The sequence below is a fragment of the Pristis pectinata genome, chromosome 5 (genome assembly GCF_009764475.1).
Source record: "Pristis pectinata isolate sPriPec2 chromosome 5, sPriPec2.1.pri, whole genome shotgun sequence".
Taxonomy (NCBI): domain Eukaryota; kingdom Metazoa; phylum Chordata; class Chondrichthyes; order Rhinopristiformes; family Pristidae; genus Pristis; species Pristis pectinata.
Genome location: NC_067409.1, coordinates 7531579 through 7549883, shown reverse-complemented (window position 1 = coordinate 7549883; position 18305 = coordinate 7531579). Strand labels below are relative to the sequence as shown.

General features: G+C 49.5%; 1 protein-coding gene across 3 annotated transcripts in view; it reads right to left on the bottom strand.

The window, feature by feature from the left end:
• The window catches only part of LOC127570154 (pituitary adenylate cyclase-activating polypeptide type I receptor-like), a 229968-nt gene that overhangs the window by 133962 nt on the left and 77701 nt on the right, over positions 1-18305 (bottom strand). For all 3 annotated transcript variants that reach the window (XM_052015398.1, XM_052015400.1, XM_052015401.1), the window contains exon 4: positions 2136-2223. In XM_052015398.1, coding sequence (XP_051871358.1) covers positions 2136-2223 — 88 coding nt within the window. The remainder of the gene's footprint in view (positions 1-2135; positions 2224-18305) is intronic.

The window sequence follows — 18305 nt, the reverse complement described above, 5'->3', positions numbered from 1 at the left end:
TGAGTTGATCTGTACGATCGGTATGCATGACAGGTTTTTCACTGTACCTCGGTACAAGTGACAACAATAAACCAATACCAATACATACTTATTAGGAAGTTGTGGGCATGTTGTGTTGGCGCCAGAAGCGTGGCGACACTTGCAGGCTGCCCCATGCACACGCAAAAGATACATTTCACAGTGTGTTTTGATGTACATGTGACTAATAAAGAAATCTTATCTTATCTCTAACCTTTTGGATTAGTCTCCCATATGGGACCTTGTCAAAGACCTGACTGAAGTTCCTGTCGACTATATCAACCACAGGAGTCAGGGGACAGTGGACGGACAAATGAGAGGGTGTGGAGGTCAGTATGGGGAATGGGACTGATCGGGTATAGAGAGCTAGTATAGACAGTGGGATGAATGGCCTCTTGAGACAGATACAAGCAATGTTGATCTAGCCATCAACTTTCTCATTCTCAGAGGCCAATTGGAATTGGAGTGCAAGGGAGGAATTGGGTCTAAGGGGAAAAAATTAATCAGAGCCCTTCAACACGGCAGGAAGTAATGAGTTCTGCCAGAAGAAACCCATTTCATTTTAAATGCCCTCAAATTAAAACAGACGGCCTCTCATGGTGGTGAGAGAGATCCGTGCCAGTTTGGAGTGCGTGCTGAGCAACGGAGAGGGGTGGGGGAGAGAGGAAGACAGAGAGTGTGCGAGGGGGGGAGAGAGAGAGGGGGGGTGATTGAGAAAGGGGGAGGAGAGAAGGGGGTGAGTAGAGGAGAGGGGAAGGGAGAAAGCGAGAGAGTGGGGGGGGAGTGAGGAATGGGGGAGAGAGGCAGCAATATGTGGGAGAGGGGGAAGGAGAATGTGGGAGTGAGAGTAAGATTGAGAGAGTAAGAGAAGGCAATGAGGGGGACGGAGAGGAGGATGTGGGAAAAGGGCAGGGGAGAGGAAAGAGGAGGGGATGAAGAACGCGGGAGATAGTAGGACGAAGATTGAGGGAGTGCGGGTGAGAGAACGGAATGAGAGAGACAAAGAAAGAGAAAATGCGGGAGACTGAGAGAGAGAGAGAGAGAGAGAGAGAGAGTGAGAGGAGGGAAAGAGTAAGGGAAGAGGAGGAACCAGAGGCATTAAGAGGGGGATAGAATGAGAGAGAGTCAGGGGCGGAGAGGAAAATAGAAGAATGTGACAGGTGACAGAGGAGAGAAAGCAGAAGAGACACCAAGTGGGAGTAAGAGAAAGGAAGAGAGAAAAATAGAAGGGGGAAAGAGTGAGAGAGACCGTCAGAGAGAGAGTGAACAAAGGCAGGGAAGAAGGAAGAGTACAGGGCAGAGTGAAAGAGGCAGTGATTAGGTTCACACCAGGGACCCAGTACCTGCTCTCTCTCTCACACACCACGGACCAGTTCCTGCACTCTCTCTCTCTCACACACCACGGACCAGTTCCCAGTTCCTGCACTCTCTCTCTCTCACACACCATGGACCAGTTCCTGCACTCTCTCTCTAACACACCAGGGAGCCAGTTGCTGCACTCTCTCTAACACACCAGGGAGCCAGTTCCTGTACTCTCTCTAACACACCAGGACAGTAAGTTGCCATGCTCCCTCTAAGGTTCCTTGGCCCTGGTTCCTCGTCTCTCTCTAACTCACCAGAATCCCGGTCCTGCACTATCTTCAAACTCCCAGTCCCTCCATTCAGTCCCCAGCAGGGAGCCAACGTCTCATGTCTGGCAGGTTCCGGATTGGCAGATTTTCCCGATTGTGGGATGTTATTCAAATTCATACTCCAACTCACTTCTGATTGATTTTGTTTTCAGATATTACACAATACATCATTATTATCAACAAAGAGGGGAAATATTATAGCTCCACCACTTTCCACTTTTACATTTCACTGACTCTTTAATTTTCCACGTTTTTTGTCTCTTTTTAATTGCTTCCTCATAAATTATTCCCTCCACTTGAAATGCCTTCTCTATCCTAATGAGCACACACCTCACAACATTTTAAATGTACACAGTCGAACTCTGTTACAAAACTTCCGCACAAAGAGCGCATTGAAGTGCACGTGCATCTCCCTCTCGGAAAGGGTTCACCTGTCCTCCCGCTGCCCTTCCATTTCACCGTCATGCCTCGCTGTCAGACACTCACCGAAGGCGGTTTGATCTTCTTGGCTCAGCTTCCTCATGCATCTCTCCCTTTCCCATGGGATCTCGCACTCTGGTTGGAAGCCATTAGCCTGAAAGACAAGGAGACACAAGGGATTGAAGAGGGTGGACTCATGAGGGAGAAAGAAACGGGATGCTGGGGGATCTCAGTGGGTCAGGCAGCGTCTGTGGAGGGAAATGGACAGTCAACGTTTCGGGTCGAGACCCTTCATCTGGGCTGAGAGATAGAGGGGATATGGCCGGTATAAAGAGGTGGAGGGGAAGGGGAGGGGCAAGAGCTGGCAGGTGATAGGTGGATCCAGGTGAGGAGGGTGATTGGCCGATGGAGTCAGGTGGAGAAGGGAGGGGTGGAGATAGTGACCACCAGTCCATTTATATTTCTTGGTATTGGTATTGGTTTATTATTGTCACATGTACTGAGGTACAGTGAAAACCTTGTCTTGCATACCGTTCACACAGATCAATTCATTACACAGTGCATTGAGGTAGTACAGGGTAAAATCAATAACAGTGTAACAGCTACAGGGAAGTGCAGTGCAGGTAGACAATAAGGTGCAAGGTCACAACAAGGTAGATCGTGAGGTCAGAGTCCATCTCATCATAAAAGGGAACCGTTCAATAATCTTATCACTGTGGGATAGAACCTGTCCTTAAGCCTGGTGGTATGTGCCCTCAGGCTCCTGTGACAAACAACTCCTCTCATAAAGTCTGCCGCAGTCTACCCTATCTATACCTGGGTGACTTCAACTTCCTTAATGTTGTTTGGGACTTCCTTAGTGCAAAAGGTTCTGTCCTGTCTCCAGCTTGATCACACCCTTCCTGTCGTATGGCGACCAGAACTGCACACAGTAGGTGCAGTCCCACCAACGTCCTGTACAGACATAACATGACGTCCCGCTCTCGTACTCAGTGTCCTGACTGATGAAGGCCAGCATGCCAGACGCCTTCTTCACCGCCCTGTCTACCTGTGTCACCACTTTCAGGGAACGATGTGCTTCTACCCCAAGGTATCTCTGTTGACTAACACTCCTCAGGGCTCTGCCATTCTCTGTCTATATCCCAGCCTGATTTAACTCCCCAAAGTTCATCACATCGCACTTGTCGGAGTTAAATTCATCTGCCATTCCTTTGTCCACTTTCCCAGTTGATCCAGATTCTAAAACAACCATCTTCACTATCGACTACATCTCCATCTCTGGTGTCACCCACAAACTTACTAACCATGCCACCTACATTCCCATCCAGACCGTTCATATACATGACAAACGGCCCCTCTGATACGGGCAAAAGGTTTCCTGCAGTCTACCCTATCGATACCCCTCATCATTGTAGACACCTCAATCGCGTCCCCTGTTAACCGCCTCCGCCCCGGGGAGAACAGACCCAGTCTCTCCGCAGAACTGAAACCGGCCTTCCAGCTCACTGCCAGTACACGTTGTGACGTCAGCTGCTACTGCAGCAGGACATGCGATGTGGGTGGGAGGGTGTCCCGAGATGGGGGCAGCGCTGATGATCGTCACCTCAGTAACATGCTGTGAGACAGAAGCTGGTGTTTTGACACCATCTCTCCTCTCCACTGTGCTGGGTACAACAAGTAGAAACAACCTTGGACACGGGTTGGGTGAATGCACACAGTCCTTTGGGGCATAGACAGGGTGAGAGGTCACGGTCTTTTTCCCAGGGAAAGGGAACCAAAAACTAGAGGGCATAGGTTTAAGATAAGATAAGACTTCTTTATTAGTCACATGTACATCAGAACACACAGTGAAATGCATCTTCTGCGTAGAGTGTTCCGGGGGCAGCCCGCAAGTGTCGCCACGCTTCCGGCGCCAACATAGCACACCCACAACTTCCTAAGCCATACGTCTTTGGAATGTGGGAGGAAACCTGAGCACCCGGAGGAAGCCCACGCAGGCACGGGGAGAACGTACAAACTCCTGACAGACAGCGGCCGGAATTGAACCCGGGTCACTGGCACTGTAATAGCATTACGCTAACCAAGATTTAAAGAGGACCTGAGGGGCAACTGCTTCACACACAGGGTGGTCCGTATATGGAACGAGGTGCCAGAGGAAGTGGTTGAGGCAGGTAAATTAACATTTAAAAGCCACTTAGATAGGTACATGGGTAGGAAAGGTTTAGAGGGAGCAACACATAAAAAGCTGGAGGACCTCAGCGGGTCAGGCAGCATCTATGGGGGGAAATGGACTGTCGATGTTTCGGGTCGAGACCATTTATCAGGACTGTACGAGAAGAGGGGTGATGGCTAGTGTAAAGAGCTTAGGGGGGAGAGATGAGGCAAGAGCTGGCATGTGATAGGTGGATCCAGGTGAGGAGGGATGATTGGCTGATGGAGTCAGGTGGAGGAGAGAGGGGCAGAGATAGCGACAGAGGCTGGGAGGTGATAGGTGGAGGAAACAAAGGGCTGCAGATTGTGGAATATAGAGTCATAGTCACTCAGCACGGAAACAGGCTCTTCGGCCCAACTGGTCCATGCCGACCAAGATCCCCATCTAAGCTAGACCCATTTGCCTGCGTTTGGCCCATATCCCTCTAAACCTTTCCTACTCACGTACCTATCCAAGTGTCTTTTAAATGTCATTCATGTACCTGCCTCAACCACTTCCTCTGGCAGCTCGTTCCATGTACTGACCACACTCTGGGAGAACAAGTTGCCCCTCAGGTTCCTATTAAATCTCTCCCCTTTCACCTTAAAGGAATCTGATAGCAAAGGAAGGTGAAGGGCAGAACCAAATGGTGGGCAGATGTGAACAGTAGGTCAGTTAAGCCTGTATTGAAGGATGAGAGGGGACCTCACAGGAACTGAGAAAATTCCAACAGGACTGGACAGACTAGAATCCGTGAGGATGTTCCCAATGTCTGGGGAGTCCATAAGCAGGGGTCACAGCCTCAGGAGATGGGGGTACGGCATTTAGAACTGTCACGAACCAGCAACAAACGAAACACACTGAGTCATGATTCAGTGTTAAAAACTATTTTATTAATCACTACTTATGATAATACGTAAAATAAAAGTAAAAATGTTAGTATGTTAGAATTCAAAAATGTTAAACCTTGAACGTTAACCTCAAAACTAAACTCGTCGTGTGTGTGTGGCAAAGTCCAAAACTCCCAGTTCAGGAATGGTTCTTAAAGTTCAGTTCCGCAAGCCATAAGGTGAAACATGAGCAAGGGCTTCTTCAACAACCACCGTTGTCTGAAGATAAGACGTAGACGTAGAGAAACATAGAGAGAGTAAATACGAACTCCGAATGTTCCACGATGGAACCCAAACGACACTCCAGTGTTTACTCGGTAGTGACTTCCTCACCCCGAAAAGCATCCGAACCGTGGTCGTCCACACACAAATACCTGTTTCCTTCTACAGGTCAGCAACAAAGTGAACTCCACCGGATTACTTCCAACTTCCATACATGGATTTCAGTGGCAGACACAGTTATTGTTTCCCATCCATCGATAGAGAAAACAAGCAGGCTGGTGTCTCTCTCCCTTCTCTCTCTCTCTCTCTCTCTCCTTCTTCTTCAACAACGTCATTACGTCCTTTATCTTCTATTGACGTAAGCACGCCCCACACACACATACACACACACTCTCTATCTTAAAGGGACTTTCACTGAGTCCATAACAGAACCAAGACCAGGAGAGATGTCTTCACCCAGAGGATGATGAACCTGTGGAAGTCTCTGCCGCAGAAGTCAAGTCATTAATTATATTCAAGCAGGAGGTAGATATACTTGTTAATGCCCAAGGGATCCAGAGATTATGGAGAGAAAGCTGAACTGTGACAGTGAAGTGTATGATCGGTTGTAATTCTGTTGAATGGTAGACCAAGCACGAAGGGCTGAATGGCCTTCCTCTCTGTTATCTCTAAAAAAGGAGATTGTGCTTTCCAGGATGTCCTCCCTGTGCAATATTCCCCTTAATCAAGATTGTCTCTTACTATCCCCCTCCCCCCTTAGTACATCGAACAGTACAGCACAGGAACAGGCCCTTCGGCCCACCATGTCTGTGCTGAACACGATGCAAAGTTAAACGAATCCCTTCTGCCTGCACATGATCCACATCCCTCCGTTCCCTGCATGTTCACGGCCCTTCAGCCCAGCAGAAATATGCCGACCAAGTTGCCTGAGCTAGTCCCATTTGCCTGCGTTTGGCCTGAGGGCACGTACCACCAGACTTAAGGACAGCTTCTACCCCACTGTGATAAGACTATTAAATCATTCCCTTATATGATGAGATGCACTCAGACCTCACGATCTACCTTGTTGTGACCTTGCACCTTATTGCACTGCACTTTCTCTGTAGCTGTGACACTTTACTCTGTACTGTTATTGTTTTTACCTGTACTACCTCAATGCACACTGTACTAACTAAATGTAACTGCACTGTGTAATGAATTGAGCTGTACGATCAGTATGCAAGACAAGTTTTTCACTGTACCTCGGTACAAGTGACAATAATAAACCAATACCAATACCAATACCATATCCCTTAAACCTTTCGTATCCATGTACCTGTCCAAGTACTTTTTAAATGTTGTTAATGTACCTGCCTCAACCACTTCTCCTGGCAGCTCATTCCATTTCTGCAATGCGCTTTGTATGAAAAAGTTGCCCCTCAGGTTCCTATCAAATCTCCCCTCTCACCTTAAACCTGTGCCCTCTAGCTCTTGATTCCCCAACCCTGGGGAAAAAGGCTATGCGCATTCACCCTATCTATGCCCCTCACGATTTTTATACACTTCTATAAGATCACCCCTCATTCTCCTACCAGTGAATAAAGTCCCAGCCTGCCCAACCTCCAACTCAGTCCCTCGAGTCCCAGCAACAGCCTCGTAAATCTCCTCTACATTCTTGATGGCATCTTTCCTACAGCAGGGTGACCAAAACTGAACACAATATTCCAAATGTGGCCTCTTGTACATAACATCCCAACTCCTGTGCTCAACGCCCGGACTAATGAAGGCCAGCATGCCAAATGCCTTCTTCACCTCCCTGTCTACCTGTGATGCCGCTTTCAGGGAACCATGTACCTGTACTGCTAGGATGGGGATGTTATTGGAGCCTTCTCATCCTGCTCCTCCTATTAGCTGTTTAGTTGTCCACTGCTATGCATAACTAGATATGGCAAGAATACAGAGGTCTACTATGGATCACTTAGCTCTGTCTACTGCATACTATGTTTGTTCTTTAACATCCGTGAATTCCTGTGTTTGCAGCTTCATCCAATTGTCACCTCGTATTCAGGTGCTGCTTCTGACACTCCTTTCCTCAATTCTCACTGAGAATTGGCCTCCTCCTTTACAGTTATCAGGACAAAATTATGAGAGGCATAGACAGGGGAGACGTTGAGAAAATTTTCCCCATTGGAGAGGTGCCTAAGAGTTAAGGAAAGGGGCAGAAAGTTTTGAGGGGATCCAAGCTGCCAGAGGGCGGTAGTGTAGCAGTTAGCGTGACGCTATTACAGCGCCAGCGGCCCGGGTTCGATTCCCGCCGCTGTCTGTAAGGAGTTTGTACGTTCTCCCCGTGTCTGCATGGGTTTCCTCCGGGTGCTCCGGTTTCCTCCCACATTCCAAAGACGTACAGGTTAGGAAGTTGCGGGCATGTTATGTTGGCGCCAGAAGCGTGGCGACACTTGCGGGGCTGCCCCCTGAACACTCTATGCAAAAGATGCATTTCACTGTGTGTTTCAATGTACATGTGACTAATAAAGAAATCTTATCCTATCTTATCTTAAAAGTGGTTGAGGCGGGTCCAATAACATTATTTAAAAGCCACTTGGACAGGTGCATGGCTAGGAAAGGTTTAGAGGGACATGGGCCAAACGCAGGCAAATGGGACCTGCTTAGATGGGCAGCTTGGTCACCATGGACCAGTTGGGCTGAAGGGCCTGTTTCCTTGCTGTATTACCCTATGACTCTGTGGAAAAAAAAGATTCCATTCACAAGGTGATGCTGCCTGGAACACACTACTGAGGTAGTGGTGGAGGCAGGCACTCTCACAAGCTTTGAGAAGTATCTGGATCAGAACTTGAATAACCAGGGGTGGAAGACTATAGCCCAAGTGCCAAATGCGATTATATAATGGGTACTTGACGGTCAGCAGATGAAGTTTACTCTGACAGGCAGACGGAATTTAACTCGGACAAGTGCGAGGTGCTGCTTTTTGGTAAATTAAACCAGGGTAGAATATACACAGTGAATGGTCGGGTCCTGGAGGGTGTTGTAGAACAGAGGCACCTGGACATACAACTACATGGTTCTCCCTGAAAGTGGCAACACACCGGTAGACGGGATGGTGAAGAAGGTGCTTGGCACGCTGGCCTTCGTCGGTCGGGGCACTGAATACAGGAGCTGGGACGCCAGGTTGCAACTGTGCAAGTTGTCGGTGAGACCGCACTTGGAATATTGTGCGCAGTTCTGGTCGCCCAGCTGTAGGAGGGATATGATTAAGACGGAAAGTGTGCCAAAAAGATTCACAAGGATGTTACTGGGACTGGAGGGCTTGAGTTGTAGGGAGAGGCTGGATAGGCTGGGACTGTTTTCCCTGAAGTTTACGAGACTGAGGGGTGACCTTATAAAGGTGCATAAAATCATGAGGGGCGTAGATTAGGTGCATGGTCAAAGTATTTTTCACAGGGCGGGGGAGTCTAAAACTAGAGGGCACAGGTTTAAGGTGAGAGGGGAAAGATTTAAAAGGGACCTGAGGGGTAACTTTTTCACACAGTGGGTGGTGGGTGTGTGGAACGAGCTGCCAGAGGAAGTGGGAGAGGCAGGTACAGTTACAATGTTTAAAAGACATTTAGACAGGTACCTGGATAGGAAAGGTTTAGAGGGATATTGGCCAAATGCGGGCAAATGGGACTAGCTGGGATAGACACCTTGGTCGGCATGGACGAGGTGGGATGAAGGGCCTGTTTCCATGCTGTATGACACTATGGTGGGACTAAAGGTCTAGTTCCATACTGTATAATGCTATGTGAATGTGCTACTGATAGCTAGAATGTTACTAACACCTTATGCAGAGCAACATCAGGGAAGATGACACTGTTATTGAGCAACTCTGCATTTCTCCATGATAAGGTAACGTATCACAAAGCAATGTTGACAATTTTCTCAGAATACAACACCTATCAATGCGCTAATGTAAAGACCAACTATGTGACAGGTTTCATTCATCAAGGACACAGGGACACTTGTAAATCATTTCCCACTTGTTCAGTGAAAGGTTGAGATTAAGATGCAGTTTAAAGTGGTGCTTGAGATTTAATATCCTGCCTCACACAACAGGGCAGGATGGTGATGTAACTAGCAGAGATGCTGCCTCACAGCTGCTGCGACCTGGGTTCGATCCTGGCGTCCGGTGCTGTCTGTGAGGAGTCTGGTATTAGTATTGGTACTGGTTTATTATTGCAACATGTACTGAGATACAGTGAAAAGTTTCTGGCACAGACAGAAGCTTTTCTATGGACATAGAACTGGAGAATGGAGCTGGCCTTCGTCGGTCAGGGCACTGAGTACAGGAGCTGGGACGTCAGGTTGCAACTTTACAAGTTGTCGGTGAGATCGCACTTGGAATATTGTGCGCAGTTCTGGTCGCCCAGCTGTAGGAGGGATGTGATTAAGACGGAAAGTGTGCCAAAAAGATTCACAGGGATGTTACTGGGACTGGAGGGCTTGAGTTGTAGGGAGAGGCTGGATAGGCTGGGTTCTATGTCCGTAGAAAAGCTTCTGTCTGCGTGGCATCCAGACAGATCATTCCGTACATAAGTACATTGAGGTCGTAAAAGGAAAACCAGAATACAGAGTATGGTGTTACAGACGAAGTGCAGTGCAGGCAGATAATAAGGTGCAAGGGCCATGACAATGTAAACTAGGAGATGGATTTTAACTCGGACAAGTGCGAGTTCATTTTTTAGCGTGTGAGAGATCGGCTCAAGAGTTTGATAACAGTAGGATAGAAGCTGTCCTTGAGCCTGGTGGTACATGTCAAGAAGCTTTTGTATGTTCTGCCCAATGGGAGGGGGTGAAGACAGAATGTCCAGGGTGGGTGGGGTCTTTGATTATGTTGGCTGCTTTACCGAGGCAGCGAGAAGTGCAGACAGAGTCCATGGAGGGGAGGCTGGTTTCCGTGATGTGCTGAGCTGTGTCCACAACTCTCTGCAGTTTCTTGCGGTCCTGGGCAGAGCAGTTTCTGTACCAAGCTGTGGTGCATCCGGATAGGATGCTTTCTATGGTGCATTTGCATGTTCTTCCTGTACTATGTGGGTTTGCCCTGGGTGCTCCGCTTTCCTGACACATCCCAAAGACATGAAGATTGGTAGGTCAATTGGCTGTTGTATATGACCTCTCGTGTAGGCAAAACAAATTAGAAGGGAGGTTGGCAGGCACGTCGGTACGGCAACTGCTCTGGCCGGGACCGCAAGAAACTGCAGAGAGTTGTGGACACAGCCCAGTGCATCACGGACACCAGCCTCCCCTCCATGGACTCTGTCCATACCTCTCGCTGCCTTGGTGAAGCAGGCAGCATAATCGAAGACCCCACCCACCTAGGACATTCTCTGTTCTTCCTCGTCCCATCAGGCAGATGATACAGGAGCCTGAGGGCACGTACCACCAGGCTCAAGGACAGCTTCTACCCCACTGTGATAAGATTATTGAACGGTTCCCTTATACAATGAGATGGACTATGACCTCACGATCTACCTTGTTGTGACCTTGCACCTTATTGCACTGCACTTTCTCTGTAGCTGTGACACTTTACTCTGTATTCTGTTATTGTTTTTACCCTGTACTACCTCAATGCTCTGTGTAATGAATTGACCTGTACAATCAGTATGCAAGACAAGGTTTTCACTGTACCTCGGTACAAGTGACAATAATAAACTAATACCAATACATGTGAGAGAGAACAGATTGCATAAATACAGCAGAATAAGAGGAGGAGGAAAAATGCTGATGGGGTTGTTCCCCTTGGTGCTGACATGGTGCAAATGGCTTCTTTCTCTATCATTATAAGGTACAACATTGATGGAGTCATAGAGTTGCACAGCAGAGAAAATAGGCCCTTTGGCCCAAATCTTCCATGCCAACCACGGTGTCCACCCAACTAGTTCCAATTTCCTGCGTTTGGCCCATGACTCTCTAACCCTTTCCTACGCAAGTACCTGTCCAAATGTCTTTTAAACATTGTATTTGTACCCGCCTCTCCCACTTCCTCTGGCAGCTCGTTCCACATACCCACCACCCTCTGTGAGAAGAAGTTGCCCCTCAGGCCCCTTTGAAATGTTTCCCCTCTCACCTTAAACCTATGCCCTCTGGTTTTAGACTCCTCAACTAAGGGAAAAGTCGATTCACCTTATTTATGCCTCTCATGATTTTATAAAGACCCATACACAACGATTCAGGAACAGCTTCTTCCCCTCCGCCATCGGATTTCTGAACGGTCCATGAACCCCTGAACACTACCTCGTTATTCCTCTTTTGCACTATCTATTTATTTTTGTAACTTATAGTAATTTTTAAGTCTTTATGTCTTGCACTGTACTGCTGTCGTAAAACAACAAATTTCACGACATATGTCAGAGATAATAAACCTGGTTCTGATTCTAATAAACGTCAGCCTCCTACACTCCAGGGAGAAAAGTCCCAGCCTCTCCTTATAACTCAAACCCTTCAGACTTGGTAACGTCCTCGTAATTCTTTCCTGCACTCTTTCCAACTTAATGAGATCCTTCCAATAGCTGGGTGACCAGAACTGTACTCTGGATAAATATTGTCCAAAATACCAACAATGCCTTGTATCTATATAACACCTTTAACACTGCAATCTTTTCCACAGCACTTCAGGGGAGAGTTATTGAACTGGGAACTACTGGGTCAAATGAAGCTGACGTACAGGGACTGTCCTAAAAGGGGGAGTGGGAGAGAGGTGGAGTGTTTGGGGGGAGAATTCCAGAATCGAGGTAGCCGTCAATGATGGAACACTAATAATGGGAAGGATCACAAGGCGAGAATCAGAGGAGTGCAGAGATCCCAGAGGGTTGTGGCGCCAAAGGATTGGGGGAGAGAGAAGTCATGGAAGGATCTGCTCGAGTGGCTGAACGTCTTCTCCGGTTCTATGTCCGTAGAACATAGAACAGGAACAGGCCCTTTAGCCCATGATGTCTGCAACAAACACGATGCCAAATTAACCTAAACCTCTTCTACCTGCATGTGATCTATATCCCTCCATTTCCTGAATATTCATATCTCTAGCTAAAACCCTCTAAAATGCCACTATTGTATCTGCCTCCACCACCACCCCTGGCAGCCCGTTCCAGGCACCCACCGCTCTCTGTGTAAAAGATTTGTCCTGCACATCTCTGTTAAACTTTCCCCCTCTCACCTTAAATGCATGTCCTCTGGTACTTGACATTTCTACCCTGGGAAAAAGATTCTACCCTATCTATGTTCCTCATAATTTTATAAACTTCTATCAGGTCTCCCCTCAGCCTCTGACGCTCCAGAGAAAACAACCCAAGTTTGCCCAACCTCTCCTTATAGCTCATACCCTCTAATCCAGGCAGCATCCTGGTGAACCCCTTGTGCACCCTCTCCAAAGCCTCCACATCCTTCCGGTAACGGGGCGACCAGAACTGCACACCATACGCCAAGTGCAGCCTAACCAAAGTTTTATACAGCTGCAACATGACCCTAAGATAGGCACATAGATGTGCAGGGAACGGAGGGATATGGACATCGTGTAGGCAGAAGGGATTAGTTTTGTGAGGCATTTAATTACAAGTTTAATTAGTTCAGAGACTTTTTCCCCAGTGCGACAATGGCTAACACGAGGGGACATAATTTTAAGGTGATTGGACGAAGATGTCAGGGGTAAGTTTTTTACACAGAGAGTGGTGGGTGTGTGGAACGCACTGCCGGCAGAAGTTGTGGGGGCAGATACATTAGAGACATTTAAGAGACTCTTAGATAGCCACATGAATGATAGAGAAGTGGAGAGCTATGTGGGAGGGGTTAGATGGATCTTAGAGCAGGATAAAATGTTGGCACAACATCGTGGGCCAAAGGGCCTGTACTGTGCTGCAATGTTCTATGTTCTAAAGTGATGCATAGACGATGGAATAAGACTGGGGTGGTCGTTTCTGACTGGCAGAGATACATTGGACCAAATGTGCCACATACTTTCTCTGATCCCGAGTGTTTTCTGACGTAGTAAGGCAGCAGATAACCTCAAGAATATTAGGGCATGTGTACAAGTCTTAGAGTTGGCTGTTGTTATCCTCACTCATGAGAAAACAATGTTACAGCCAATTCAATATTGCTTTCTGACCAAAAAATTAAAATACATCTCTGACATAAAAACAGAAAATATTGGAAACACCCAACAGCATCTGTGGAAAGAAAATCGTCGTTAATATTCCAGATCGAAGGGTCTTTCAATTGAAATGTTAACTCTATTTCTCCCTTCACATACACTACCTGACCTCCTGAGTGTTTCAAGCATTTTCTGATTTTATTTCTGATTTACGGTATCTGTGTATGTGTTTTTTTTACTTTCATCCAACCTCATTTCATCTTAGTAAAGGAGGAAAGACTGGCATTTCTATAGCACCATTTACATCCTATCAGATGTGCCAAACAATAGTTTAGCCAGTGATAAAATGCACTCAGCATTGCAAGGCAGGAATGTGGCAGCCGTTGTTTTCACAGGGGTTTCCCACAAGCAGTGCGGTGATAATGACCAGTTAATCAGTCGTACTGCCATCAAATCCACCCCACTATCAACACCTACTGACACTAATCCTGCACTTATTCTCCCCACATTCTCATCATCTCCTCCCAGATTCTACCCCTGAGCTACACGCCAAGGGCAATTTATTCCCCCAGCACCACATCACTCCCTTCCCACCGCACCACTCCCCCAGCTCTGCACCACTCCCCAGCTCTGCACCACTCCCCCAGCTCTGCACTGCTCCCCCAGCACTGCACCACTCCCCCAACACTGCACCACTTCCCCAGCTCTGCACCACTCCCCCAGCACTGCACTGCTCCCCAGCACTGCACCACTCCCCCAACACTGCCCCACTCCCCCAACTCTGCACCACTCTCCCAGCTCTGCACCACTCCCCCAGCTCCGCACCACTGCCCCAGCACTGCACTATTCCCCAGCTCTGCACCACTCCCCCAGCACTGCACCACTCCCCAGCTCTGCACCACTCCCCCAGCACTGCACCACTCCCCCAGCTCTGCACCACTCCCCCAGCACTGCACCACTCCCCCAGCACTGCACCACTCCCTCAGCTCTGCACCACTCCCCCAGCACTGCACCACTCCCCAGCTCTGCACCACTCCCCAGTTCTGCACCACTCTCCCAGCTCTGCACCACTCCCCCAGCACTGCACCACTCCCCAGCTCTGCACCACTCTCCCAGCTCTGCACCACTCCCCCAGCTCCGCACCACTGCCCCAGCACTGCACCACTCCCCAGCTCTGCACCACTCTCCCAGCTCTGCACCACTCCCCCAGCACTGCACCACTCCCCCAGCTCTGCACCACTCCCCAGCTCTGCACCACTCCCTCAGCTCTGCACCACTCCCCCAACACGGCACCACTCCCCCAGCTCTGCACCACTCCCCCAGCTCTGCACTGCTCCCCCAGCACTGCACCACTCCCCCAACACTGCACCACTTCCCCAGCTCTGCACCACTCCCCCAGCACTGCACTGCTCCCCAGCACTGCACCACTCCCCCAACACTGCCCCACTCCCCCAACACTGCACCACTCCCCCAGCTCTGCACCACTGCCCCAGCACTGCACCACTCCCCCAGCTCTGCACCACTCCCCCAGCTTTGCACCGCTCCCCCAGCTCTGCACCACTGCCCCAGCACTGCACCGCTCCCCCAGCACTACACCGCTCCCCCAGCTCTGCACCGCTCCCCCAGCTCTGCACTGCTCCCCCAACACTGCACCACTCCCCCAACACTGCACCACTCCCCCAACACTGCACCACTCCCCCAGCACTGCACTGCTCCCCAGCACTGCACCACTCCCCCAACACTGCCCCACTCCCCCAACACGACACCACTCCCCCAGCTCTGCACCACTGCCCCAGCACTGCACCACTCCCCCAGCACTGCACCACTCCCCAGCTCTGCACCGCTCCCCCAGCTCTGCACCACTGCCCCAACACTGCACCACTCCCCCAGCACTGCACCACTCCCCAGCACTGCACTGCTCCCCAGCACTGCACCGCTCCCCCAACACTGCCCCACTTCCCCAACACGGCACCACTCCCCCAGCTCTGCACCACTGCCCCAGCACTGCACTGCTCTCCCAGCACTGCACCGCTCCCCCAGCTCTGCACCACTCCCCCAGCTCTGCACTGCTCCCCCAGCACTGCACCGCTCCCCCAACACTGCCCCACTCCCCCAACACGGCACCACTCCCCCAACACGGCACCACTCCCCCAGCTCTGCACCACTGCCCCAGCACTGCACCACTCCCCCAGCACTGCACCACTCCCCAGCTCTGCACCGCTCCCCCAGCTCTGCACCACTGCCCCAGCACTGCACCACTCCCCCAGCACTGCACCACTCCCCAGCTCTGCACCGCTCCCCCAGCTCTGCACCACTGCCCCAACACTGCACCACTCCCCCAGCACTGCACCGCTCCCCAGCACTGCACCACTCCCCCAACACTGCACCACTCCCCCAGCACTGCACCACTCCCCAGCTCTGCACCGCTCCCACAGCTCTGCACCACTCCCCCAGCACTGCACCACTCCCCCAGCTCTGCACTGCTCCCCCAGCTCTGCACCGCTCCCCCAGCCCTGCACCACTCCCCCAGCACTGCACCGCTCCCCAGCACTGCACCACTCCCCCAACACTGCACCACTCCCCCAACACTGCACCACTCCCCCAGCACTGCACCACTCCCCTAGCTGCACCACTCCCCCAACACAGCACCACTCCCCCAGCTCTGCACCACTCCCCCAGCTCTGCACCACTCCCCCAGCACTGTGCTGGAGTATCAGAGCAGATTTTCCAGTTCATTATCGGGAAGGGGAACTCGGAAACCTTTCCCCTTCTGACTCAGAGTGGAGAGTGCTCCTTACTGACCCCTTGCAGAGGGCAATAGTTATGGGATGGTGATGGGCCAGGAGCTGGAATTTGCAGCTTGTCTCTGGCCAGACCGGGAATGGGAGGGGATGTGAATCTGACTCCCACTCCCCTTCCACCCAGCAGATACCCCGAGGTACACTGGTTCCACAATTGTCCTGCATAATTCTAAGTCACTGGCTAAAGAACAACTACTTGATAAAAAAAATAAACATGTATAGAAGGTAAGAATCAAGAACTAGAGGCCATAAGTTTAAGGTGAGAGGGGAGGGATTTTGAGTCATAGAGTCATAGAGCAATACCGCATGGACACAGTCCCTTCAGCCCAACTAGTCCTTGCTAACCACGTAGTCCCAAGATAGGAAAACTTGAAAGGAACCTAAGGGGTAAATTTCTTCAACCAAAGGATGGTCTGTATACAGAACGAGCTGCCAGAGGAAGTGGTTGAAGCAGGTACAATAACAACATTTAAAAGACATTTGGACAGGTACGTGGATAGGAAAGGTTTAGAGGAATATGGGCCAAATGCAGGCAAATGGGACCAGCTTAGATGGGAATCTTGGTCGTTTGGGCCAAAGGGCCTGTTTCCGCACTCTAAGAGGTTAAAAGTAAAGGACTAAATAGCCATGATATATTATTTTTTGCTTCTGCATTGGCACAAACTCAAACTGCTCACTATGAAGATTTTATAAGATTTATTGAATCTTTTCCCACCGGGACTGAATGACAATGTCACAGTGGTGCAGAGACCTCAGGAAGCCAGTGTTTATGATATTCCTAATGCGCACACACCCACACACATATAGATACACACACAAACCAGAGGAAGCATGTGTTTACAATAGCACCCCTGCACATAATCCTCACCCGCCCCCCCCACACACACACACACACACACACACACACACACACACACACACACACACACACACACACACACACACACACACACACACAGTTAATCCAATAGATGCAAACATATACTGTAACACTTATAGGCTAGCAGTAACCGGTGTTTACAATATTCCTAACATATGCACACCACACTCACACACACACATCCACTTACACATATAATGAAGTATGCAAAGATAACAAAATCAACGCATGCACATACTCCCACACAGTTTCCATAGAACAATACAGCACAATACAGGCCCTTCGGCCCACCATGTTATGCCGACCTTCAAACCACTCCTAAGACTATCTAACCCCTTCCTCCCACATATCCCTCTATCTTAAATTCCTCTATATGCTTATCTAACAATCTCTTGAACTTGACCAACATATCAGCCTCCACCACCACCCCAGGCAGCGCATTCCATGCACCAACCACTCTCTGGGTGAAAAACCTCCCTCTGATATCTCCCACCCATTACCTTAAAGCCATGCCCTCTTGTATTGAGCATTGGTGCCCTGGGAAAGAGGCGCTGGCTGTCCACTCTATCTATTCCTCTTAATATTTTGTACACCTCTATCATGTCTCGTCTCATCCTCCTTCTCTCCAATGAGTAAAGCCCTAGTTCCTTTAGTCTCTCCTCATAATCCATACTCTCTAATCCAGGCAGCATCCTGGTAAATCTCCTCTGCACCCTTTCCAACGCCTCCACATCCTTCCCATAATGAGGCGACAAGAACTGGACACAGTACTCCAAGTGTGGTCTAACCAGAGTCTTGTAGAGCTGCATTATTACTTCGCGGCTCTTAAACTCGATCCCACGACTTATGAAAGCTAACAGCCCATAAGCTTTCTTATCTATCCTATCCACCTGTGAGGCAACTTTCAGTGATCTGTGGATCTGAACCCCCAGATCCCTCTGCTCCTCCACACTACCCAAAATCCTACCGTTAACCTTGTACTCCGCCTTGGAGTTTGTCCTTCCGAAGTGTACCACCTCACACTTCTCCGGATTGAACTCCATCTGCCACTTCTCAGCCCAGCTCTGCATCCTATCAATATCCCTCTGCAAGCTTCAACAGCCCTCCACACTATCCACAACACCACCAATCTTTGT